This window comes from Petaurus breviceps, unplaced genomic scaffold (genome assembly GCF_028583685.1).
Source record: "Petaurus breviceps papuanus isolate PSGF00001 unplaced genomic scaffold, PetGlider_PUasm1.0 90845, whole genome shotgun sequence".
NCBI classification, from domain to species: domain Eukaryota; kingdom Metazoa; phylum Chordata; class Mammalia; order Diprotodontia; family Petauridae; genus Petaurus; species Petaurus breviceps.
This window is the reverse complement of record NW_027187359.1, coordinates 14,819,959-14,845,294: the sequence shown is the minus strand read 5'-3', so window position 1 is coordinate 14,845,294 and position 25,336 is coordinate 14,819,959. Positions and strand designations below refer to the sequence as shown.

Below are 25,336 nucleotides of genomic sequence, written 5' to 3'. Positions count from 1 at the left end.
TTAAGTTAGCTGGTTTGATAAAAATGTCACTGAAATTTGCTTCAACATAGAATCAATGGATTAAGAGCAAAATGTCCAACTCAAAGAACAGTCTGTAGTTTCCTAAATAATATTTCCTTTCACGAAGATGACAAAAATGCTTGAAATAATTTCCCAAATACACTACTACAGATCTGGAAGGGAATCATAACTTTTCAGAAGGCCTTACAGAAGATGATCAAGGTTTCAGTTTGCAAATGAGCAAAGTTAAGACCTGAGACATTATACAACTTCACCATTCCTCCTAGTCTCAGAAACACAAACTAGACACGTCTCTTTTAAATTGCATATTTCTACTGACATCCCCAATTTCTCTTCCAATACCATTGAAATAGAGACTTATAGGCTCCATTATTGTTGTACAAAGACTGAAACTATGTGGTAGTTGAAGTAACTTAAGAGGTTTTTCTATTCAAAACCTCCAATTTTACTGAAAAAGAAACTGCCTAGAAAGATTAAGTGACTTGTGCATGGTTACAGAGTTAACATAGCTCACAATACAAAATGGTAGTTAGGATTCAACACAAGGACCTCTCGTTACAAATTCAACATTATTTCCCATGTACAACACTACCTCCCACATTCACCTCAAAATCTACTGTAGGCAACAAAAAGAATGCATAACAATTAGAACAACAAAGGAAAGAGAAGGAAACACTTTTTAACAGAAGGGGAACTACAGGCGCAGACTATGGCACATATTATAAGCCTCATTTTGTGCTAAATTGCTTCCATATTCACTTTTAAAAAAATAACAACTGCTTTAACAAATGGTCCCCCTTACTGAAGGATCTATTTTCCAGCAAACTTACTATTGAAATGTGTACTGCACGACTAATTTTATTGAACGAAATTGTCAACAATGAAGTTTATATTTTAGTTCCCCAACCCAGCTTGGAATGCTGGGTAACTCTAAAATTACCATTATATTCCCCCTAACATATTAATGTAAATATTTGATACCTGTCAGAAACCTCTCTCTTTCTTTACCATTCAAAGGTTTCTTGGCAGTTGCTGCCTCATCTTCAATGGTTGCAACATAGTCTAGCAATCTGGACACCAGCATTACAACCCAACTGATCATGGGAATATCTAATACTCCTACGAAATGGAAACAAAAGACAAAGAAAGGAAACAAAGGGAAAATTTAGATTTTAGACTCATCAAATAATACAATTAATAATCTTTTTGAGGAGTTAAAGATAAAAGACAACAAATCTATCTATCTATCTATATTTTTTTTACTGATAAAAGAACTAAAAGATTGTGAAGCAAAATGAACAACAAATCATCACCACACTTCGAAGAAATGTTCCCAGAAATGCATTCTATACAACTTACAAATTTCCCTTTCCAAGAATAAAAAATTGATAGGTAAGAAAGGAAACAATTGGGGCGGCCAGGTAGCACAGTGAGTAAGAGCACTGGATCCAGTGTTGAGAAGACCTGGAGATCGAATCCCGGGCTCAGACACTTAGCACCCACCCAGAAACACCTGGCAGTGTAACCTTGAGCAAGTTACTTAACCCCAATTGCTTAGGGGTGGCCAGGTGGCTCAGCGAGTAAGAGCACCGGCTCCAGTGTCGGGATGACCTGGATCAAATCCGGGCTCAGATACTCAGCACCACACCCAGAAATAACTGGCCATGTAACCTTGAGCAAGTTACTTAACCCCAATTGCTTAAAAAAAAAAAGAAAGGAAACAATATTATTAATTGTTGTTTTCTTTAGTCTGAGTCAAGAATATGGCTTTCGGCAATATCCTGAATATATATAGTTATATAATAGTATATTATTACAAATACTAAAATAGTCCAGGGAGCACCTAATATTCGGCTTATTATAAGGCGCAGAAGTATCTAATCATTAAAATAAATATTACCTTCTGTGTGTCTGTGCATAGGCAAATGCGGTTGAAGAGGTGACAGTAAATTATCCAGGAGATTTAGCAAGCTTTCCAAGACTCCACTGTTACTAAGTGATCTTTGGCCAATGCAGGAAAGCAACATGAAAACTCTAAAAAAAAAAAAAAAAAAAAGGTTATTCTACATAAAAGATCAATAATTAACACTTTTTCTACTAAGTTTTCTTGGGATGTCTATTTTACATACAAAAATCTGACATAATCAGTCACAAGAATGATGAAAGACAAACAGTACAACCAGTGGAAAATGAACTTAAAGCCTACAAGATAAAAGATTCAAATCCTGCCCCTGATCCTGGGCGAGCCATATGACTTCCTAAATCACTTCCTAGCTCAGATTTTCAGGTTCTCTATTTGTCATAGGAGATTATGGGCTATATGATCTCTAAGACTCATTTCAGCAAAGAATATGCATATACTTTATGACTAAAAGTAGAATACATCTATAACTGAGGAAAGAAAATGCATTTAAAATAAGCATGTCTTATTTGATCCAGAAAAGGAAAATAACTAAGAATAATAAAAATGATTGGAGGCTGGAGGGAAGAGAAGAAAGTGAAATTTTACTGTAGGTAGCTGATAAAGTAATAAAGGAAAAAACAGTAAATGAAAAAGAATATTGGGCATTTTAATATCTCTGCTAACATTTATCTGTTAATATCTAAAGAAGATTTAAAAGTATGTTTCTGTATGTCAGCTAAATATAGTTTACACAGTTTATACTAAAGACCGTAAAAATGGATAATTAACAAGCCACAGGGAAAGGATTACACAAGTTAGGATGACTAAATTTCCTAAGACAAAAGCCCTTAATATTAGGAAAACAGCTTTCCTGGAAATATAATGTGTGCTTTATAGAATACAGAACTAGATAATATCAAGTCCTAAACTCATAGTTCATAAATAATGAAAGTGACTTGCTCAAGGTCACATCTGGAGATAAGCAGAACTAACAACAAAAATTATGTCTCCTAATTGCTAATCTAATAGCTGTCATGGCTCTAAGCTCTTAAAATTGAGCAATTCAAAAAAGAGTAGAGCTAATGATAGAAACAAGAAAATAGTTTATTCTGTTATTGTACTTTAAAACTACTTGCCTGTTGGCATTAGAATTGGGAGTACAGGACAGGGGGTAATATCTAGTGAGACTGTTACTATAGGTTGGGGCCAAGAGATGCAGGGTAGCAAAAGCTAATCAGAGGAGTTTATATTTTCATGTTCCAATCTGCTTTCTGAAGAAATAGAATGCAAGTAAAGAGCAGAATAAAACAAAATGGCTCTTACAATAAGCCTCCCTGTGTCAATCACAAAGAGGACAAAAACAATATTATAACAGTTTTACTTCCACAGTTAAATTGTTGGGGCAGCTAGCTGGTGCTGTGAAGAGAGCACTGGCCCTGAAGTCAGGAGAACCTGAGTTCAAATTCAACCTCAGACACCTAACACTTAATAGCCATGTGACCTCAGGCAAGTAACTTAACCCCAATTGCCCTGCCTTCCCCTTTCAAAAAGCAAAACAAAAAATAAACAAACACCCCCACCACCCCACCAAAGTTAAATTGTTTTTAATTTGATCATATATTGTACTATTATATTAGTGTACATATACCCATGAAGGTAACGGATGTGATAAATGTTTAACATTTCAGCATACATTTATTCTGATTTTTTGAAAAAGCCAACATTTTTATATTTCTTCTTTTCAGCAATTCAAAAAGCAGAACAATCACTTTAATAACAGACAAAGATAGATTCTTTCATCGGAAAACATAGTTTTTTTTTTCTCTGCACCCCCTTAGGGCAGCAGAAATTAATGATGAACAAAGTCTAACTTGAAAAGCCAGGAAATTTATCTCGTTCCTCTAGGTGACTCAGATTACCAATTTTTCGAAATATCACCAGCCCTGACTCAAGGTTTAAGCAATATTCTAAAGACTATGCTTACCAGCAGCTGTGATGTTGGTTAATCTTCATTTCTAATGCGCTAAATGATTCTTTCACCCTGTCCTCAGTTTCCATATAGTTTCCCTACATCAGACCATTAAAATAGACCAAATGACTACACATACACTGGAAATGTCCAAAACTCCTGTCCTACCTGTCTTGAGGAAAGATCAGAAGTTGCTCTGAATTGTACAATTCCTGAAGAACATTGGAAAGAAACTGCCCCCACCATCTTTCACCACCACAGAGCTGCACAAGTAGAAGACCAGTGTGCAAACGTATCTTTGGGGTTCCACTTATGCACAGATGTTTAAATAGTTCTTCACATGCCTGTGCATGAAATGTGTTTTGCAGAACTGCGGGAACCGAGTGTCCTGTTAAGAGAAAGAAACAAGACTGGCTTCTCAATAAAAGGAAATTTTAATGTAATAATGTTTTTCTTTTAAATGTTCTTAAGTAAGATGACTATAAGCCAGCAAAATTTTAAAAAATTTATTTTGCAAATATAATATCATTAGTTGATCAGATCTATGTACTAAATTTTAAAAAGGAATCATGTTCAATTTGGCTTCTATGTTGTATTTCTTGATTGCTTTTGAAGAGAAAAGGGAAGTAGTACTAGTCAATAAATTGAACTTTTTATGTGTCTGTTACATGCCAAGCTTGTGCTAAAATTTGGGGATACAAAAAAAAAAATATATAAAGCAATCCATCCCTCAAGGAGCTTACATACATGAGGGTAAACAAAATGCATAGTTAAATGTGTATGAAAGACACAAGGGGCTATTTTTGAGGAGACAGAAGTTGGAGATTACAAAAGGCTTCATGTAAGAAAAAGATGCATGAGCTTGAATCATGAAGGAAATATGGACCCTAAGACAAGGAGGTGAGCAAGGGTTAGATTCAAGGCATGAAAGAGCAAATACAAAAGCATGGAGACAATAAATTGCATACACGAAACTGGCTAAGATTGCAAAGTGTACAAATGAGAATAAATGTATAATAAGGCTGGAAAGGTAGGTTGGGGACAGACTGTGAAGGGGTTACGATGGCAAACATAGTGAATTTATATTTACTCTGAGAGGTAATAAGGAATAACCGGAATATACTGATTACAGCAGTCACATGTTCAGATCTGTGCTGTCAGAAAAATCACTTTGATAGCTATGTGAAGGAGTTGGAAATCCTGGAAGTAGATATGAAGAAGGGAAATCAACCTAGAACCTATCATAATAGTTTGGGCAAGGGATAATAAGTTGATGATTAAGAACATGAAAATTTCAGCTATGTCTTCAATTGTTTCTAAACGATGCTTTCAATAATCTACATGAAAATAATCTGACTATAATATGTAAACTTTCAGATATCTAACAATTTGCATAACACAATTCAGACACAAAGACTGCAGAAACCTACAATGACCCAAAGAGAACAGTGAAAACTTCTATGTAAACATTTATCAACAAAATGAAATAAATTAAGAAATACTACCATGCATAATTACATTCTCATTTAGCCAGAACAAATCCACAAATTATTCATACATAAGCTATAGCTCCAACATGAAAGGACACAGTAACCATGCTCCCAAATGTACTAATAAACTAAACTAAACAAATAAACACAACACAAACCATTGGAAGAATGAAGGAGACTAAGTAATGTATCCAGAAGATATCTGATAATTGTGCGTAACTGCTCAGTGGAGGACATCTGAATTAAATCTTTAGCTTCAAGAAGTTCTCTTAAGGTCTTCCTGCTTGCACCCAATGCTACTCTGAGCCTTTGTACTGCATGATGAGCCAAATTGAGTTGAAGTTGCAACTGAATACAGTCTTGATAGGCTGAAAATACTCTAGTGTCTTCTTCAACTGCCTTATCTGGCTTTCGTAGAAAATACTGTGCGTTATTGGCACTGTTGAGAGGAGGAAGATCAATACTCTGCAAAAGGGTTTCCAGTCTATGACAAGCTAAATTGTACCTACGAAGGAAAAACTCAAAGTAAAATATTTTATGTACATTCTTCCTTAAATATACATGTAAAAACACATGCAAAGAATTAAACCACAAAGAACACATGCTAATGTTATCGATAGCAAAGATAACAAATAAAAACAAACACTAGTACTAATGAAAGAAACCTTAAACAAAATGTCCAATTAAATATTTCTGTAACTATGTAATATATACCATTTTTCTACTTCCTTTCCTTTTTTTATATTTAAGGAACACATTTTTCTTCATATAAACATGCACCAGACAAGAGTACCACCACGCAAGCATTCTTCTCTCCTTACCTTCATTTAATTTCTCCCACCATCTAGACCAGCCACTATACCTTTCCCTCCCATTAATTCCTGCCCTAGGACCTGGCTGCCCAACAGCCAATTAAATTGGATGGATTGGCTTCTGACATGACTACTCATTTTGTTGAACATTTAACAACTTTATTTTCATCTGGTTCAACATTCAGGAGTTTTGTTGAGTGGCCCTCAGGCAGCAAGTTCGACACCTATTCTTTAAGTCTTACCAAACTTCCTGCCTCCATGTTCCTCAGACACCAAACAATAGATCTACTGATGTAACATAAAGACTTCTGAACCTTGCAATTTGCCATACAACTAACTAACTTTATGTGTTGTCTTTGGTTAAGTATAGTACAAGCTCCTGCCTTATCCTGTACAATGAACAATAGATCTATTAATGTAATATAAGGACTTCTGTGCCTTACAATTTGCCATGCAACTAACTATGTGTTGTCTTTGCTCAAATACAGAACAAGCTCCTGAGAATAGGGATTGTCTTATTTTTCTTTCTGTACATTTACCACTCTTCACAATGGTTAATACACAGTAAAAACTTAGTAAGTGCTTATTCAGTCATTAATTCCAGTACTTTATGTTAGTACTAAGTAACACTTTAAATATCCCCCACTAACCTGCACTGTATGTCTTCTTGCAAGGCAATCATCATTGCTAAATGCTGATCAATTTCTGGTTGATTTGAAGATTCACTTTCTCCTCTTAAAGGATCATGCATTAACTTCAATTCACTCTCCCATGGCAAGATATAGGTGTGACCATAATAAAATCCTAATGGGATTTTTGCTCTAGCATTTGTACTGCCATACCGACCAATGACAGTGATCTGAAAGGAAAAACAAATACCTGCCACAATAAACATTTCAGAAAAATAGCATCTAAATAAATATATGCTTTTAATTGGTTACCAGTACAATATTTTATATAGGTTGCCAGAAACATTTATGGAACAAACAATCCATTTAATTCTATGAAAAAAATGTAATAAAATGAAAACAAATTATTTCCCCTTCTTTTTAACTTCTTTCAAGTATATTTTTTATTTTACCTTCATAAACCTGCATACAGGAGGTGGTATTAAGTCATGAAGAATTAATGAATGAGTACTAATATCTGTAGCAACTACCAATCGCCTTCCATCAACCTCTTCTCCTAATGTCCAGATATCAATTGATAAAGAGGCCAAGTCTCCACAGGTAGGAATCAATACATCAGTCAAGAGTACAGGTCTGCCAAAATCTAAGGTCACGAATCTCCTTGCTCCTATAAAAGAGAAAGCATAGTTGCCTGAAAACACCATTTGCCAATCAATTAACCAAAAGATCCACTAAAGGAAGTTTTAGGGAATTATTTTTTTTTAAAAATTGTACAAAACTATTTAATAAATTGTAAATTCCTTAAATAATTAAAAAGAATTTGTGAATTTGCAAGTTTTAAATAATTCTCTGAAGACCATGACAAATTTTATTTTCCAATTGAAAAAGCTAAATAATTTGAATTGCTCAAGAGTAAGATTAGTGCTAAGGAGGCAATTCACATGCATTCATAACAGCACAAGAGAGGTCTGGAAAAATATCGTCCTTATTTTGTAAGGAAGCAATTTACACAAACTAATTATCTTAAGAACCAAAAGCAAAATTCTTCCTGCTTAAGACCAAGTTTAAAATTGACCAATATCACAGTTATAGCAAATAAAATGAATGAATCTAATTAAATTCAACAAACACTTATTTAGTGCCTACTATGTGCAAGAAGGTGAGTACACAAAGACAAGAAAAGATAAATCCTTACTCTCAAGGAACTTAAAAGCTAGAGTCGGTATTTAACATATAAAAAGTTAACAAATTATATCTAGCACTTTTAACAGATATTTTCATAATTCTATAGATCACTTTTCCTCTTCTTTACCATTTTAAAAGAATACACAGAGCACATAATATTTAATGTTGTGATCATGTAGCACTATAAGTATCATCTACTAACCTGCACTGTACATTTTCCTACAAGCCAACCATCAGAGTATGAATCATCATTTTCAATGAATTTGAATGAAATAAAATATGCTTGCTATATTTTTCTTGTTGTACTGCTTGGGTGGCAATACTACATATACTACATATACTTGTATACTCTGCATAGGCAAAAAACAAAAATAGTCAAAGCACTGAATTCTACCTCCAAGAATAAGGAGTTTGGAAAACATAAGATTCTCCTATCATATTCTCACATCGGTATCCCAGTTGATTCTTTCAGGAGACTATATATAGTACTACCAGAAGCAAAGTAGTAAAAAATTTGAGGTCACTGGAAACATAGTAACCTAAAAATTACTCTAAGTAAAAAAAAAGCCTACCTTATTACCTATAAATAAGCAACATAAAGAGGGAAAACTTGATTAAGTTTTTCTCAATAATCTAGAGTATTAGACTGAATGGGCCTACAAATACAGGTATGGGAACTCTGAGTAAACTAAGGCCCAATTACCCATAGCTCTCCATCAGCACAGTACAGTGGAAAGACTGTAGGATTCAGAGTTAGGGATTTATATTCTTCTAATTCTAGTTCTGCTAACTCATACCTGTGTGACCTTGAGCCAGTTCCTTTCCCTAATTGGCCCAGAGCATGCCAATGGGATAACACTGAGTTTAGCATTTTTTTTAAATAGAGTGTAGCACACAGTAGGTGCATGATGAATGCTTATTGGTTGATGGATTGAATAAGCTGCCTTCCATATAAAAAGAAAGGATTCTGTCAGAATGTCAGCAATCAGCTGAAACCAAATTTTCATTTTCCTAATTTTATTTGCTGAATGATGTTCAGGAACAAAGTTTGTGTAGAGATGGAGTTAAGCTCTCTCCAAAGACTGTTTTGCCCCTGCTCCATGGCACTCTCCTTTCATTTGGTGAGCAACCAGTTCAAACACAACAAACCTCTTTGATCTTTGTAAATCCTGGCTACACAAAAGCAGATGAGATTTATTTACAAAGAACAAAGGGAAATTAAATTATTATAAAAAGTTCCTGTTTAATATATTAAGTCTTAAAACAATTGACAAAACATAAATTTTTTTTAAGACTTTTTGAAGACTTATGTTACCTGAATGCATTCGCTCTATAATAATAGACTGGTGGGGTGGAGGTTGTAGGAAATGTGAAGCATGAGAAATTGCTAGAGCAAGGCCCGTTCCAAGTGGAGTCTAACAGTGAAAAAGAGAGAAACCATGTTGAAGATTAGTCTAATCTGTTAAAATAACATTTAAACAAGGTACAGGATATAATTCACTGAATTACATTTTAAGGTACTTCACAACTTACTATTCCTCAAAAATGCTTCCATCAGAATTGGATACAGAATTGGAATCAAATTCTTTTCTATTAAAAGTTATGAATAATTAAGACCATCAAAATATTTATTCTTTCAATACTATGTTCAATTACCGTTCTAGATTTGTTTGCATTTTTATTATGTGCAGCAAGATTGACTGTAGGAGGATCAATAACTGAGCCTGGAAAGAGCTGTGCAAGTTCTGCATTGATCACAACAGACACAACTTCATTTGGTGGAGTTAGTGGTGGAGTCATGAAGAGTGGAGTTGTTTTTGGAGTAGGCGGAATGACATCAGATGGATGAATGAAGAATCCTGGTGCTGCCACTGGATTAGAAGGCACAGAGTTGTGAACAGGACCCACTGCTGACGCAGCAGCAGCAGCTGCAGCTGTAGTCTGATGTAATTTGGCTTCCAATTTAGCTTTCTGTAAAAAATGCACAGAAGCAGCAAATGTGGATTAAACTTGCTTGAGCATGTACTAAAGATAAACAATGCACTCTTACACGTTAGCCACTACATCACTAACCATAGTTTAAATAAATTGTTCATAAAAATGAGGCTGACAATAAAGCAAATATTGCTAGACAAATATAAAACATTTTAATGCAGTGATCTTATTTTACATAAAATCCTCACTTTAAATAAGTCGATCTTTAACTGAAATTGACATTGAAGAAAGTAATAGTAATATAAAATATTTTTAAGAAAATTATTTTGTAACTTTCTCGAAAAATTACGCAAAGGAGTTGTAAAGGATAGGGGATTAAGGGGTAGAAGAGAAAGCATTAGAAGTGAAAGCATTAATGACAGGGAAGCTCTGTTCAGAATAAATGAGCAAAAGCAGAAATGTCATTTCCATGTAAAAAATTTCTGAAAACAGTGGAACTTCGAATTTTGGCAACTTGTACTTAAATAAAATTAAATAGCTAAAACATACTTTGCAATTTATATTGACGTTTAAGTAAACATAATGCAAACTACCATTAAACACAGTCTGAAATCATGACTGCCACGAAGACAGAAATTTGTCTATCATCTAGGATCTTAAAACAATTTAAACTACACAAGTAGCACCGTTCCAGAGCATATGAAGAGTAATACTAGCAGTTCCTCATACACACGCTCAATAGAATCAAATAATTGATTTAATGATTTCAGAGACTATAAACTTGTATTTTACTCTGACCATACAAGTTACTAGTAAACCCCACATTGTCAGTTATTCAAGCAACTATTACAATTAGCTCATCTCAGTTCCCTCACTTCCTTTGATGAGGAAGAATGGCCAATTTTATTTGAGGACTTTTTCTCAGCTTTTGAAGTTTAGAGACATCATAAATAAATAGCCAAAGAGTCTCCAACCTGTTGCTGAAGCTTCAAAAGCTGCTGCTGTTTCTCTTGCAGCACCTGGAGCTGTTGCTCAGCTGAAGCCATTGCATGAGAGAGAGACTGCAAAGCTACCTGGGCTGCTGAACTCAGGGCGGTCGAAGCTTCCCCAACAGTCCCCGAGGAGAGGCCGCCTACTGCGGGGGTAACCCCGAAGGAACTCACTGGCATAAGACAAAAAACAACACACAGACACACACACACACAAACAAGGATGAAGACGAGGTTCATACAGTAACAGTTTTTATTTTTAAAAATTTGAGTATAAATAAGTGAAAGAAAACTGCTACTTAACCAGAATTATAACAACAAATATGACTATCCATAATGTAGTTTGATAATATACAAGGTAATGTATATGTCACAATGATAAACCTTTAAAATGTAATGGTTCCTTTTAAATTCAAAAATAAAAAAAACTAAACGTATATGAAATGTCGAAGTACAATATTAAGTAATTTTATTATCTTCTTCTTTAAAAATGGTAAAGTGAATTAATAAAAAATTTGTTTCATAAAAAAGAATTGCCCCATTTCCTAATCATTCAGGATAAATGGGAGTGTACCAAAGTTAGTTTTTATTTACTTAAGTGGCAGGCCTGGAGTCAGGAGGACCTGAGTTCGGTTTGGCTTCAGACACTTAACACCCACACAAAAAAACTAGCCATATAACCTTGGGCAAGTTACTTAACCCCTACTGCTCTCCAAAAGGCAAAAAAAAAAAAAAGTAATTTAACCTCTAAAAGACCAATTTCCATATCTGTAAGAAAAGAGAAAAAACGTGCCTCTAGGTGGCCCAGTGAATAGCACTGGTCCTGGAGTCAGGAGGACCTGATTTCAAATCTGGTCTCAGACCTCAGGCAAGTCACTTAGCCCCAATTGCCCTGCCTCCTCTCCCCGCCCCAAAAAAGACAAAAAAAGAAAAGTTAATCTATTACTTCCATTACTCATCTCACAGGTTATGTGAATAAAGTACTTTATAACCCTTAAAATCACAAATGTGAGTTAAATCTCTAAAGTGCTGGTGTCAATAACTACATTTGCCAGTATCTTATGAGGCAATTTGACTTGAGACAGAGTCAAACTGAAAATAATAAACTGTTAAGTTCTAACTTTAAAACTAATAGTTCCAGACAACAAAATATCAGCAAAATAATCAATATGCACATTTCCTCAGCAGTTACTGTTAAACAATCCTAGACATTACCTTCAATGTTTGCGGGAATAAGCACTTTTTTAACTATAAAATTAACTGACAATTCAACAAAAAGAAGACCCCATTGCCTCACTGAAGTTAATTCTCTCTTCAAAGAATTAGTATACTTTGCTTGATATTAATTACATTGCCTCTGTCTTCTGATAACAAGCAACGTACACAAAACATCAGAGGAGTTAATGGTTCTTTAGGAAATAAAAAATGTTTTAAAAGATGAATATATGGAAGGATAGAAAGATCTATAAGCTTATGGAGGATCCAAGTCCTCTTAAGTAAAACGTGAGAAAACACTCTCAATACCAATTATTAAAGTTCCAGTGAAAAGTGAGGAAATAAATAATTATCATCTTTCCAGTCACCTACAGTTAAACAGTCAGCTATTGCTGAAAAATATAAGCACTAATATTGTAATATAATACTGACATTTCACCAAAATAACCTGCAGAAATACTTATGTTTCCTCTGTCTGATGATGGTAGTAAGGGGGGAAAATCATTTGAATGTTTTACTTGCTTAATTCAAGACTCACAGTCAAAAACTAAAACAGTCTGGCATTAAGATCTGCATTCTTGCTAGCCTGCTATGCCTGCAGCATTAGTCTATAAGAACAGATCTCAAAATATATCCTTATTTGTATTCACATGAAGCTTGTCATGTCAAAGTAAATGAAACTTCCAGGAAGAAATACAAGTGGGGAAAGAAATGCAAAGGGGAATACAGCTAATATTTAGTTACAAAATTTCAAAGTATAGTAATTCCTTTAAAAAAATAAACAATGTACAGCTAAAACACATCATTTCACACTAATTAAAAGAATTTTTTCACCCCAAAACATCTTTTTAAAATCATATATAAAACACAGTAAGATGTGACTTCAATAATTTAAAACACAAGAAATATATATATAAATTGTCATGAATATAGAAATGTAATAACGGTATGAGCAGAGGTAAAATTAAATAAAGTAATGTAAGAATGAGAGGAATTTTCTTCATTCATGAAAATAACACAAACAAGATATATCCTCCTCAAAATAGCCCTCTGTATAAATATGTACTTTTCTCCTCTATAAGAAGGCATAAAACTTTATTTCTCTACTTGAACTATATGTGTGTGTGTATGTATAAAATAATAAAGAGTGTATATACCAGTAAACGTACTTGCATCATCCCTTTCTATCCTTGTTCCATCACTGGTTGAAACACAAGAAAAGTGAAGAGGTTCAACTTCCAGGAGTCCAGTCAGAGAAGTAAAACTACCCTCAGCAGCTGTGCAGCTACTAACCTTGCCATTCCCTACAACAGAACAAGGCTTAAGTTCCATCATATACAATGACAACTTTAAATGTTAAAAAATGAAAGCAATGAGTTATTATTAGAAAACCAAGAGCTATTCAACTTGCTGCCCCAGATGATAAAATTAAGGGCAATTTTTTTTGCTAGTTAAAAATCCATGCCCTAAACATTATGACATACAACAGAATTTTAAAATAAGTCATCCTTTATCTTTTTCTATGGATATGGTCATTATGGAATGGACTAGTATGGACAATATAGACTAACAGTCATGACAGGATTTTATCATGTGCACCTTGGAACTGCTACATTAATAAAACAAAAAAAAAAACAAATTTAAGTGCCACATAATATATTATGTGACTGTTACAAAAAATAAAGTAAAATACTTTAAAAATAAAATAAATATAAAATTTTATATTTATTATATATACATATATAATAATATATATTATTAAAAATTTATTTATAAAATAAATGAAGTAAAATACTTTAAAAAATAAAGTAAAATAAATTATGTGACTGTTACAAACAATAAATCAGAGGACAAAGAAATCATTTATCTTAGGTAGCAAAGATGCAATTTCCATACAAGAGACAATATCTGAATGGGTCCCTTAAACAATGGATAGGAGGACTTCACTAGTTGTGATGCATGAACCAGGTGGGAGAGTGGGGGGTGGGATCTGTTGTTGTTGTTGTGGTGGGGAGAAGAAATTAGTAATAATATATTATAAATAAGGACAGAGGCCCAAAATGAATAAACTGGGTCTTTAAAGTCACACTAAGGGAATTTGTACTTTATGTGAAAGAAGTCAGCTAAATTTTTTAGCATGACAGATATAAAATCAAAATAACGTGTCAGTGAAATCAATCAGGATGTATACGTGATGAATTCATTATAATGCAAGAGAAACTAGGCCATTAACAGTCTGAAGGAAATTGTAGACTGTGCCCTTGCAAACTTTTATAAAACACATATTGTGTGCAGAGATATGACTACATTAGGCTCTGCTGGAGAGTTTAGATGTAAGAGAAGAGGAGGGATTCAACACAGTAAAGAAACAATCAATATAATTTAGGGAATGACTGGATATGGGGTAAGAAAGTAAAAAAAATTTTAAAACACTTAAGTTTGAAGTCTCAGTTATAACTGAGAAAAGACTCAGTGCTATTAACAAAATCATTACAGAGGAAGCCATTGTCAGAAGGAAAATGATGACTGATTTCAAACAATATTAAGTTTGGAGTGGCAAAAGAACACAAACTTGGAAATACAATACTTAGTGGAGAAATGAATTGCTTCTATTTCTTCCTGTTAACCCCTAAATCAATCATACTTTCCACTTTTACTAGTTTACAAAACATCACCTCGGGGCGGCCAGGTAGCACAGTAAGTAAGAGCACCTGCCCCAGAGTTGGGATGACCTGAGATTGAATCCGGGCTCAGACATTTAGCACCCACCCAGAAACAAGTGGCCGAGTAGCCTTAAGTAAGTTACTTAACCCCAATTGCTTTAAAAAAACAAAACAAAAAAATAATCACCTTGACCATCAGAATATGATTCCAATATTATATGGATCCCTATAAACATTACAAATCACAAAAATGCTTGAGGTTAACTGTAGAATCATATCTCTAGCACCTTACTAGACACTTCCTCTAAGATGGTAACAAAGTGGGTCAAAATTAATTATGTTTTCTCCCTTACCTCCTGCAGCCCATGACTAAAAAAGTCTTGTTAATCACACTACATATTTACCCCACTCAACATTCTTTAGCAATTCCCTATTTTGCTCTAGACTAAAATGCAAAACCCTGAGCCTGGCATTTAAAGACTTCTACAATATGTCCCCAACAAATTTTTTGAAATTCATTTCTTCTTCACACGCTTTTACTATTAAATCACCAGCTACTTTTTCTAGGTAAATGCCACTCTCACAATTTGTTTCTGAACAGGGAAATATTAAAAAAAAAAATATGTGTAGGATCTCAGACTTCCTTTAAAGATCAATTTAAAGTGAAATGAAACCCACCCAAACAGGTTTTCTTCAGCAATTTTCATATATCAGACTATGTAATAAAAAAATTTTCTCCTTTCATATTCCTTATGGGGTTACTTTTATGTCTTCCTCTTATATTGTCATATTAATTTAATAATAGAGAATTGAGAGTGAGAGAATCTTGGTTCAAATAACTCTCCCTACAATGTTCATGGCAGCTGATAACACCCTGGAGACAGTTTTCCTTTAAGGAAAAATGGAGCAGGAAAACTAAATGGATGATGAATGGCAGGAAAAGCTGAATTAAACAGTGACATTTTCATCACTGTATAATCAGCTTAAAATCCAACTGGCTGTATGGATCAGTAAAACTCAAACTCAGTTTCATCAAGATTAAAGATTTTTGGTTTTTGTTTTAAATGATTATACCTGAAAGGACATCTGAGAGATCAATTTCATCTGACTGTACACCAATACTGCTGTTGTACACATTTTTACAAGAAGAGCCACTCATCTCCAAATCAAAGAGAACTGGATCAAATGGTGAGCTATATAATCCATATCTGAAAAAGAAGAAATGAACCAATCTATTTAAAATGAATGAAATTCCATCCATCCCTCATTTAGGGCAATTTTAACTTCTTGTTCCTTGTCTACGTATGATCTCTCCAACTAAAATATAAGATACAAATTATAGATGTGATGGCTAAGTCACTATTCTACTTCCCACAAGATCTACAGCAATGACTTATACGTATTGTTTATTGAATCAATTTTTTTAAATGAATGAAAAATGAAAAACCCTAAATAAAGGACTGATTTCATACCTGAGAGTTCTAGTGTATACCTCCATAAAATTAAATTCATAATATTTTCATGGGGTGGGAAGACCTCTTAATTTTAAAATATCTATTTTTCAGGATATCTAGTTTTCATTCTATATATTTTTAAGTCAGGAAGCAGAGCCAAGATGGCAGAAAAAAAGCAGGAACTTGCTTGATTGCCCACTCCACCTCCAATACCTGTAAAAAATTGACTGAACAAATTTTAGAGCTACAGAACCCACAAAATAACAAAAGAGAAGCAAATTTCCAGCTGAAAGTGGCCTGACAGGCCAACAGGAAGGGTCTATTGCACTGGATGGGGAGTAAAGCACAGTCTCAAAGAAGCCGCACCAGTGCAAACTCATGGCCCAGAACAGCCTGAGAAGACTTCAGGAGAATGAATCAGCAGCAGCTATGGTGGTTTCCAGATTTCTCAACCCATAAACAACAAAGAGAAAATAAAAGGTCAGTAGGGAACTCTGATAAAACTGAGTGACAGAAGAGCACACAGTCTGGTGCCAGACCCTGGGGCAAGAGGTGCAGAGCAGCACGGCAGCTGCAGTTGCCGCCTTGCGGTTGCCTCCAGAGATATTGGGCTGCAGATTGTAGGGGGATCAAGTAATCATTCAGAGGGTAAGCACTCTTGGTTTGACTTATTTGGATAGGGATCATAGTCTTGGGGGGCGGTCTGCAATTTTCCAGAATTTGTGGTGGCTGTAGAGAGGGCACACTCCTCACAACTTTGAAAACCCCAGAAATCTGGGAAACAGCTCTGCCCACTCTGGAAGCAGAATTCTACTGTGGCAAAGAGCTCAAAAGTCAAGTAACTGGCTGGCAAGATGAGTAAACAGAGGAAGCGCAATCAGACCCTAGAAATTTTGGGGGGACAAAAAGGATCAAAACATGGAAACAGAAGACAACAAAGTCAAAACGCATGCATCAAAAGCTTCCAAGAAAAATATGAACTGATTGCAGGCCATGGAGGAGCTCAAGAAGGATTTTGAAACTCAAGTAAAAGAAGTGGAGGATAAACTGGGAAGAGAAATGAGAATGATGCAAGAAAATCATGAAAAGAGAGTCCACAATCTGACTAAAGAAAATAACATCTTAAAAAATAGACTAACTCAAATGGCAAAAGAGGCCCAAAAAACCAATGAGGAGAAGAATACCTTAAAAAGTAGCATTGCAGGGGCGGCCAGGTAGCACAGCAAGTAAGAGCACCGGCTCCAGTGTTGAGAAGACCTGGAGATCGAATCCCGGGCTCAGACACTCAGCACCCACCCAGAAACACCTGGCCGTGTAACCTTGAGCAAGTTACTTAACCCCAATTGCTTAGAGGCGGCCAGGTGGCTCAGCGAGTAAGAGTACCGGCTCCAGTGTTGGGACGACCTGGAGATCGAATCCTGGGCTCAGACACTCAGCACCACACCCAGAAATAACTGGCCATGTAACCTTGAGCAAGTTACTTAACCCCGATTGCTTAAAAAAAAAAAAAAAAAGTAGCGTTGCCCAGATGAAAAAGGAATTTCAAAAACTCATTAGATTGGAGCAAATGGAAGCTAATGACTTTATGAGAAATCAAGATACTATAAAATAGATCCAAACAAACGAAAAAATAGAAGGCAATGTGAAATATATCACTGGAAAAACCACTGACCTGGAAAACAGATCAAGGAGAGATAATTTAAAAATTATTGGACTATCTGAAAGTCATGATCAAAAAAAGTCTACACATTATCTTTCAAGAAATTCTCAAGGAAAACTGCCCTGATATTCCAGAACCAGAAGGCAAAAAAAAATTGAAAGAATTCACCAATCACCTCTTGAAAAAGATCCCAAAAAGAAAACTCCTAGGAATATTATAGCCAAATTCCAGTTGCCAGGTAAAGGAAAAAATAGTACAAGCAGTCAGGAAGAAACAAATTTGAGTATTGTGGAAACACAATCAGGATAACACAAGATCTAACAGTTTCTACATTGAGGGATCGAAGGGCTTGGAACATGATATTCTGGAGGTCCAAAGAGCTAGGTTTAAAACCAAGAATCCCTTACCCAGAAAAACTGATACTTCCAAGGGAAAATATGGACATTCAATGAAATAGAGGACTTTCAAGCATTCTTGATGAAAAAAACAGAGTTGAACAGAAAAGTCGACTTTTAAATACAAGAAGCATAAGAAGGTAAGCAAAAAAAAGAAATCATAAGGAACTTTTAAAGTTGAACTATTTAAATTCCTACATGGAAAAACAATCCCTGTGACTCATGAGACTTTTCTTGGCATGAGGATAGTTGAAGGGAATATATATGTGTATACATATATATATATTATACATACATATATGCATATATGTATGTAAAGGAGGGTGTATATATGTATAAATATATGAGTATGTATTTGTATGTACATATATAGAGAGGGCATAGGATCAACTGAATAGGAAGGATGTCTAAAAAATAAAATTAAGAGGTGAGAGAAGAATTTATTGAGAGAAGGAGAGAGGGAGAGATAAAATAGGGTAAATTATCTCATACAAAAGAGGCAAGAGAAAATTGTTACAATGGAGGGGAAGAGCAGGAAGGTAAAAGGGAATGGGACAACCTTACTCTCCTCAAATTTAGCTTAAGGAGGGATTAATATACATTAACATTCATTTGGGTATCTTACCCTACAGGAAAGTAGGGGGGAGGGGATGAGAGAGGGAATGATAGAAGGGAGGGAAGATTGGGGGAGAGGGTAGTTAGAAGTAAACACTTTCGAAAAGGGACAGGGCCAAAATACAAAACAGAGTAAGGGAGGGGGCAGGATAGAATGGAGGGAAATTACAGTTAGTCTTTCACAATATAATTACTATGGAAATGTTTTTTGTAACTACACATGTACAACCTATATTGAATTGCATGCCCTTCCAGTGGGGTGTGGGTGAGGAGGTAAGAAGGGAAAGAATTTAGAAATCAAAGTTTTAAAAACAAATATTTAAAAATTTTGTTTTGTACATGCAACTGGGAAACAGGCACTGGGGTATAGACATCCATCTTACCCTACTAGAAAGTTGGGGGGGTGGGGCGCCCGCAGAGAGGATATAACAGAGAAGAGATTGGGGGAAGGGTATTCAGAAGGTTCACTATCTTGGGGTGGGGGGTAGGGGAGAAACAGGGAGAAAATTTGTAACTCAAAATCTTGTGGAAATGACTATTGAAAACTAAAAATAAATAAATGGGGAAAAAAAAGTTTTTTTAAAGTCCTTTGGAACACAGGAAATAATGTCACCATAGAAATTATATTTCTGTGTGTGTGTTGTGTCTTGCTTTCTCTCTTTATACCTCACTATTATATACATATATGCGTACAGAGGAGGGGGAGGGGAGGAAGAGGAGGGGCGCAGCAGGTACATGTCTGCTTCTCAAGTCAGGCTACAAATGGGAAAGATGCTGTCCTCTACAGAAATACTGAATTTTAAATCAGTATATTAGGAATGCATTTCCTCTCATTCCCTTCAGAAGGGAGACTGCCCCCAACCTGGGGCACTTGTTTCATCAGGATGAACAAGGGAGGAACTGGAGAGAAGGAAAAAGAGAAGGTCCTCTGAGGTAAAGAACAAGGCTGAGAGAGAATTCGGAACTGGGGCCAAGAAAATAAAGGAGCTCATAATGAGCTCAATGATTTTAGAAAAACATGCAAAGATTTGCAGAAAATAACCAAGAGCAAAATGAACAGAACCAAGAGAACATTGTATATAGTAACAGCAATACTGTTTTAAGAATGACTGACTAAATCATTTTGACTATTATAAATAAGCAAATTAACTATAAAGGACATATGACAAAAGATACTATTTGTATGCAGAGAAAAAACTGATATATAGAAACATGTATAGAACAATTTTACACACACACGCACACGCGCGCACGCGCGCACACACACACACACACACACACACCTGCTATTTATTTCTAATGGTAGCCATGGCAGGAAGGGATAGGGAAAAAAGAAAAATTTACATAATTTTTTTTGCATATACTGAAAGAAAGAGCAAGTTGTACATTGTAGATCTGCAGTGCAGCACTTTTTTTTTTTTACTAAATTATGGTATGGAAACGCTTGTTTTATTCCATAAATTAAAAATATATATTTTTTTTTTAAATGAAGGGGAAGGGAGATTGTCTTCTGCAAATAAAACCATTATAAGACATTCCTAGACATTTAGTCAGATCCCTTTGTTAATACTATTCCTTTTCTTTTTGCCAGTTTGGGAGAAATTGAGACTTTTCATATGCAACCATATTACACGATCCTAGCGTTTCTTTCTTCTCTGGCCTACTACTCAAAAATCAAGTCAACCAATAATTTCTCTTCTACACTCCTGTCCCTAAAGCAAGCACTAAGGTAAACAGTAACACTGACAATGGCTTTGGGCCTTAGGTGAGTCATTACTTTTTCAGGACCTCAGGGAATGCTCTAGAACTTGCTGTTGTTCAGTCATTTTCAGTGACTCTTCATGACCCCGTTTGGGTTTTTTTTTGGTGAAGATACTGGAGTTGTTTGCCATTTCCTTCTCTGGCTCATTTTATGAATGAGGAAGTGACTTGCCCAGGATCACATAGCTAGGTTTTGAGGCATTCAAAAATTAATTAAATTAAGGAGATTTTCAAAGTAAACCTAAAAGGAACCAAATTACTTCATTTAAGTACCTGGTTTGAAGTAAAGCTTCCATTGGTGTTATCCTTTCCTGCAACTGCTTGGACACAGCAGTGAGTAAAGATGCACAAGCAGTACTGCAGCCAGCCAGATCCTCATCTTTAACGTAATTCAACAGAACAAAATACCAGTACACAGATCCTAAAAGCAAAGGAAAATAGAGGGTTACACAGTTTTGTGGTAAAGTCAGAGACTCTCTGTGTACTGTGTGCATCAACAAAGAACCTTACTAGACTTATAATCTGTTGTTCATAGTAAATGGAAAAATATATGAATGGAAAAAAAACTAAATATAAAGACCTTAAAAGGATGAAATTGAGCTACATTAAAAAAAAAGTAGTCTTTGTAAATGGACAAAATTTAGATAGAATTATTAAACTCAAAATACTACTGGAAAATAATGACAATGCTAAGAAAAAACATTGTCAAATATCCCGAGACAAAATAAAAAGTAATGTTAATAGATGCTGCTATCACTTTTTAAAAAAATATTTGAAACCATTATCAAAAATTTATTATCTGTGATGATAATGAATGATAAAAGGCACCACAGAATTCTAACATCCAATGGCTCAGCATGGTATTGACAAACCTTAAAGACTATGTAGGAGGAACACTCCAAGCTAAGAAAGCTTGGGAAGAGATATGTGTTATCAACTGACTTAAGAGAGGCTTCTCGTTACTAGATAATAAAAAGTTTTGCCCAGGTTGGCCCATGAAACAGGTAAGTTCAAAAAATAACTCCCATGGTAGATCCCTTCTTTTTATGAACAAACAATAACAGAATAACTGAGAACAGGACAAAAGATGCTAATATTTAGAAAGTTTTTGAACTATTTATAAACATTAACTCTAGGTACTAACTCTAAATGTGAAATCCACCTCCAATATTTGCTGGAGGAACTAAACTACATTGATTTGAACAATCTCATATAAAGGAAATCAGGAAAGATGAAGTTGCAAAAAAACGTTAATGACTATTCACAGGTTTCCACAGAAGGAAAAATAAAGGCATTGGCAGAACTGGGTTTCATTGTGCAACCAACAGCAACAGGGAGCATCATATCACCTTGGTTATCTCCCATTGCAGGACTCATGATGAATACATGAAGCCAGACAAATAGGAATATTAACTAACGCACTAACTTCAAACACAGAGGCTCAAGAAGAAAACAACTACTGAAAATTTTATTATGTATACTTATTGCCAACATAACAAGCCCCTTGATGACTAATTATCAATAGAAATTTAAAAAAGGTTCAGTCTTTGATCAAAACCATGGAAGATGTGCTATGAAAAGTCTAAATTGAAGAGAGATTCTGTATAAATAGTGACACCCTCCAAATATTCATATTTACAGATGATATCATATGGGAATACTAAAGAATCAATGAAATCCTTGACCATGCAAAAGCTTGGCCCAGTGAGAGATTCAGGAAATAGCAAGAGAAGGAAAATACTCACTGCCCAGACTACTACATATCTTAAGCACTGCAGGTACAAACAGAAATGAGTTTCAAAATTAAAAAGAGTAATAGGTTAAATCATGTATGTAAAAAAGTATAATGTGCTAAAAATGATTACAGTTACTCCCTGATTGCAAAACAACTTTTTTTCAACAGTATTATTTAGACCATAATTCAATATACCTAACAAATTATCAAATAGTAGACCAAAAGTACTTTGAGAAAAGGGATTTTTTTTGTTTGTTATGTCATTGTATCCCCAATGCCAGCACAGGCCTTATATGTAGCAGGCACTCAAAAAGTGATTGTAGAATTGAACTGGATACCATGATCATTAAAGAAACAAAATGGCAAATAATCAGAAGATTATTTGTACAATCCAAAAGATGTACAGGGTGTTACAACAAATTACTAGCATAATCTATACAAAAATGGAGTAAAAGACAAAGATACAGGTGACAAGAAAATAAACCAGTCATATCTCAAGAGTACAAATTTAACAAGTGGAATAACTAAATGTCTTATCACTTTCCATCAATTAGAAGAAGGCCTACATAACTATTTTGTAAATCCTATTTCCTACTAAAGAATCACAAAAGGAAATGAATAAGGGAAGGATGGGTTTTGATCTGTACCCATGCCTATTAAGTCATTAATCCCAAAACTGGAGATAAGCAGTAGAAAAAAGGAATGACAAGATTTTTATTTTTCCTTTCACTTATTAGAGGAGTTAATAATCACTGAGATAGTAAACAAAAAAAAAAAAAAGGAGAAGAAAATAAAAGATTGCCAATGAAGAGAAATGGAAAACAAAAGAACAATGAAAAAAATAAAGAATTAACAATACTTGGATTTTTTTTTTTAATTTTAGGAGAACATTTATTTTCACATACCACCAGTAGCAGCTGCAGGTAAAAGTGGCATGTTGTCAAGTAAAGCCTTCAACAGAACAGATCCAAATCCTGGTTGACTTGGGTCACATTTGCCATTGCTATCAAAACAAAAATAAAAATATACATTTGAGTAATACTGTGATTAGAGAACATAGGATTCAGAAGTCAGGAAGGGGACTTTAAAGAGATTCTCTAATCCAATTTCAAGAAAACTGAAGCCAAGAATGTTAACTGACTTGCCCAAACATTCCCAAATATTCTTAAGATATTTTCAGTCAGTTCTAAATCTATGATCCTATGATACCAATTCTGACTCCAAAATGTGTTTAGTAATTAGGTCTCAAAGATTTAGTTTATGACGAGAAAATTTTTATCAGGTTCTAAGGCCATGTTCAATGATAGTACCTGTCAGAATAACTAGCATTCCAAATACTGTTTCTACCTTTTAATTTCTTTTCCAATCACTCTGATCAAAAGAGATATTCAAAAGGAAAATGTCACCACTCTTGTTTTATTCTCCTTTAATCCCCTTTTCTCAGCAAAGCAAATAAGTAAATAGGGGTTGAAAGGAAAATGCCTACGGTATCTTCTACAAATCAAGGACTATTAAAAAAAAGTCTATACAACATAGGACATAGCTTCCAGCTGAAGACACCTAAGGAGGCCTATCCTAGAAACCTCAGTCTTTTTTCCAGCTTTACAGAATCACTTCGTAATGGACAGAAACACAGGTAAGGTCTGAAAATAAAAGATGAAATAATATCATGTTTTAATATATACTACTTTTCTCTGGCAGCTTAAAATCCTCATTGGCCTATTAACCTTAGAGGTTGATACACATTCACATAAAATTAACAATGTTACTATACCCATAAAGTACTTTCAAACTGGTCTTTAAAGAAAAATACAAAGATCATGGAAAAAAAACCCCAAGAAATCAAATTCCAAACACCATAAGTACCCCCCCAAAATAGTCACAAATTTAATATAATTTTCATGTATGGCAGAATTAATATGTAGGAAGATAAAAGAAAAAAATGTCTTTTATCTCAACTTTGGAAAGATTTCTGATTATGTTCCTCAGGTATACAAATTAATATGACAGGGGCTAGCTCTATGTTTCACTAGAGGATCATAATCAAAAGAATATTTATAAAGTGGTGTGATTCGGACCCCATGAAATATATCTGCAAAGAAGAGTCATGGGTCAAGTACTACTTAATATTACTAATAATGACCTCATCTGATGATCTGACAGAAAACATGCTGACTTGTTGAAACATGGGACAAGAATATATATAACGGCAGAAGAGTACTTGGAAACAAATAAAAAAGTAAAGATAAACATGAATAAAGGAAAACACACTCTGTACCCCAACCTAAGTGAATCTATTGTTCAAATTCCCCCACCTACCCCTCCAATAATGATCATACGCACTACACAACTGAAGGCACTGTACATGGCAAAATTTATACAGTTCTGGGTTCCACAACTTAAGACAGACGTGGAAAAACTTGGAGAGGGTTCAGAGGAAAGCCACGAAGATGGTTAAAGGATTGGAAAACAGGACCTATGAGGAAAGGTTAAAGGAATTGTGGTTATTTAGCCTGTAGAATATAAGGATGAGGGATGGTCCTAGAAATGTGATTATGTATGTGCAACAGCATGGTGATCAATTGTTTTCTACAGCCACAGAGAAGAGAATAAAAGTAAAAAAGGGTCTAATGCTGATGATGCACAAAGGAATAAATAAAAAGAACTTCTGAAAGTGAGCTTTTATAAAAAATGAGAAATCACCCAGAGTGAGTAGAACCTCCTTCCGTGCAGGCCTTAAAAAGTAAAGTGAAACATTTGACTAGGATGCTTTAGGTGGTTCTTGTCTGAAGGTAGAGGACACATTAGATGCACTTTCAAGGTACATTCCATCAATGTCTATTATTCAGGTATGTAAAAATTTAAAAATTTTCATACTTCTTTTTAATAACATTAAACTGTAAAT

At 34.7% G+C, this 25,336-nt stretch overlaps 1 protein-coding gene across 8 annotated transcripts in view; it reads right to left on the bottom strand.

Annotated features, from left to right (window-relative positions):
- BIRC6 (baculoviral IAP repeat containing 6) overlaps window positions 1–25,336 on the bottom strand; it is a 317,039-nt gene that overhangs the window by 177,124 nt on the left and 114,579 nt on the right. For 4 of the 8 annotated variants that reach the window (XR_011165250.1, XM_069072166.1, XM_069072160.1 and 1 more), the window contains exons 20-32: window positions 23,337–23,434; window positions 20,970–21,117; window positions 15,886–16,019; window positions 13,306–13,452; window positions 10,919–11,106; window positions 9,666–9,980; window positions 9,325–9,424; window positions 7,277–7,491; window positions 6,846–7,054; window positions 5,542–5,888; window positions 4,062–4,281; window positions 1,922–2,055; window positions 1,003–1,140 (exon numbers count right to left, since the gene is read on the bottom strand). Coding sequence is in view for 7 of the 8 variants with exons in the window: in XM_069072166.1 (XP_068928267.1) it covers window positions 1,003–1,140; window positions 1,922–2,055; window positions 4,062–4,281; window positions 5,542–5,888; window positions 6,846–7,054; window positions 7,277–7,491; window positions 9,325–9,424; window positions 9,666–9,980; window positions 10,919–11,106; window positions 13,306–13,452; window positions 15,886–16,019; window positions 20,970–21,117; window positions 23,337–23,434 (2,393 nt within the window). In the remaining variant the exon portion in view is untranslated. The remainder of the gene's footprint in view (window positions 1–1,002; window positions 1,141–1,921; window positions 2,056–4,061; window positions 4,282–5,541; window positions 5,889–6,845; window positions 7,055–7,276; window positions 7,492–9,324; window positions 9,425–9,665; window positions 9,981–10,918; window positions 11,107–13,305; window positions 13,453–15,885; window positions 16,020–20,969; window positions 21,118–23,336; window positions 23,435–25,336) is intronic. The other 4 variants (XM_069072161.1, XM_069072163.1, XM_069072164.1 and 1 more) reach the window with 3 other exon arrangements.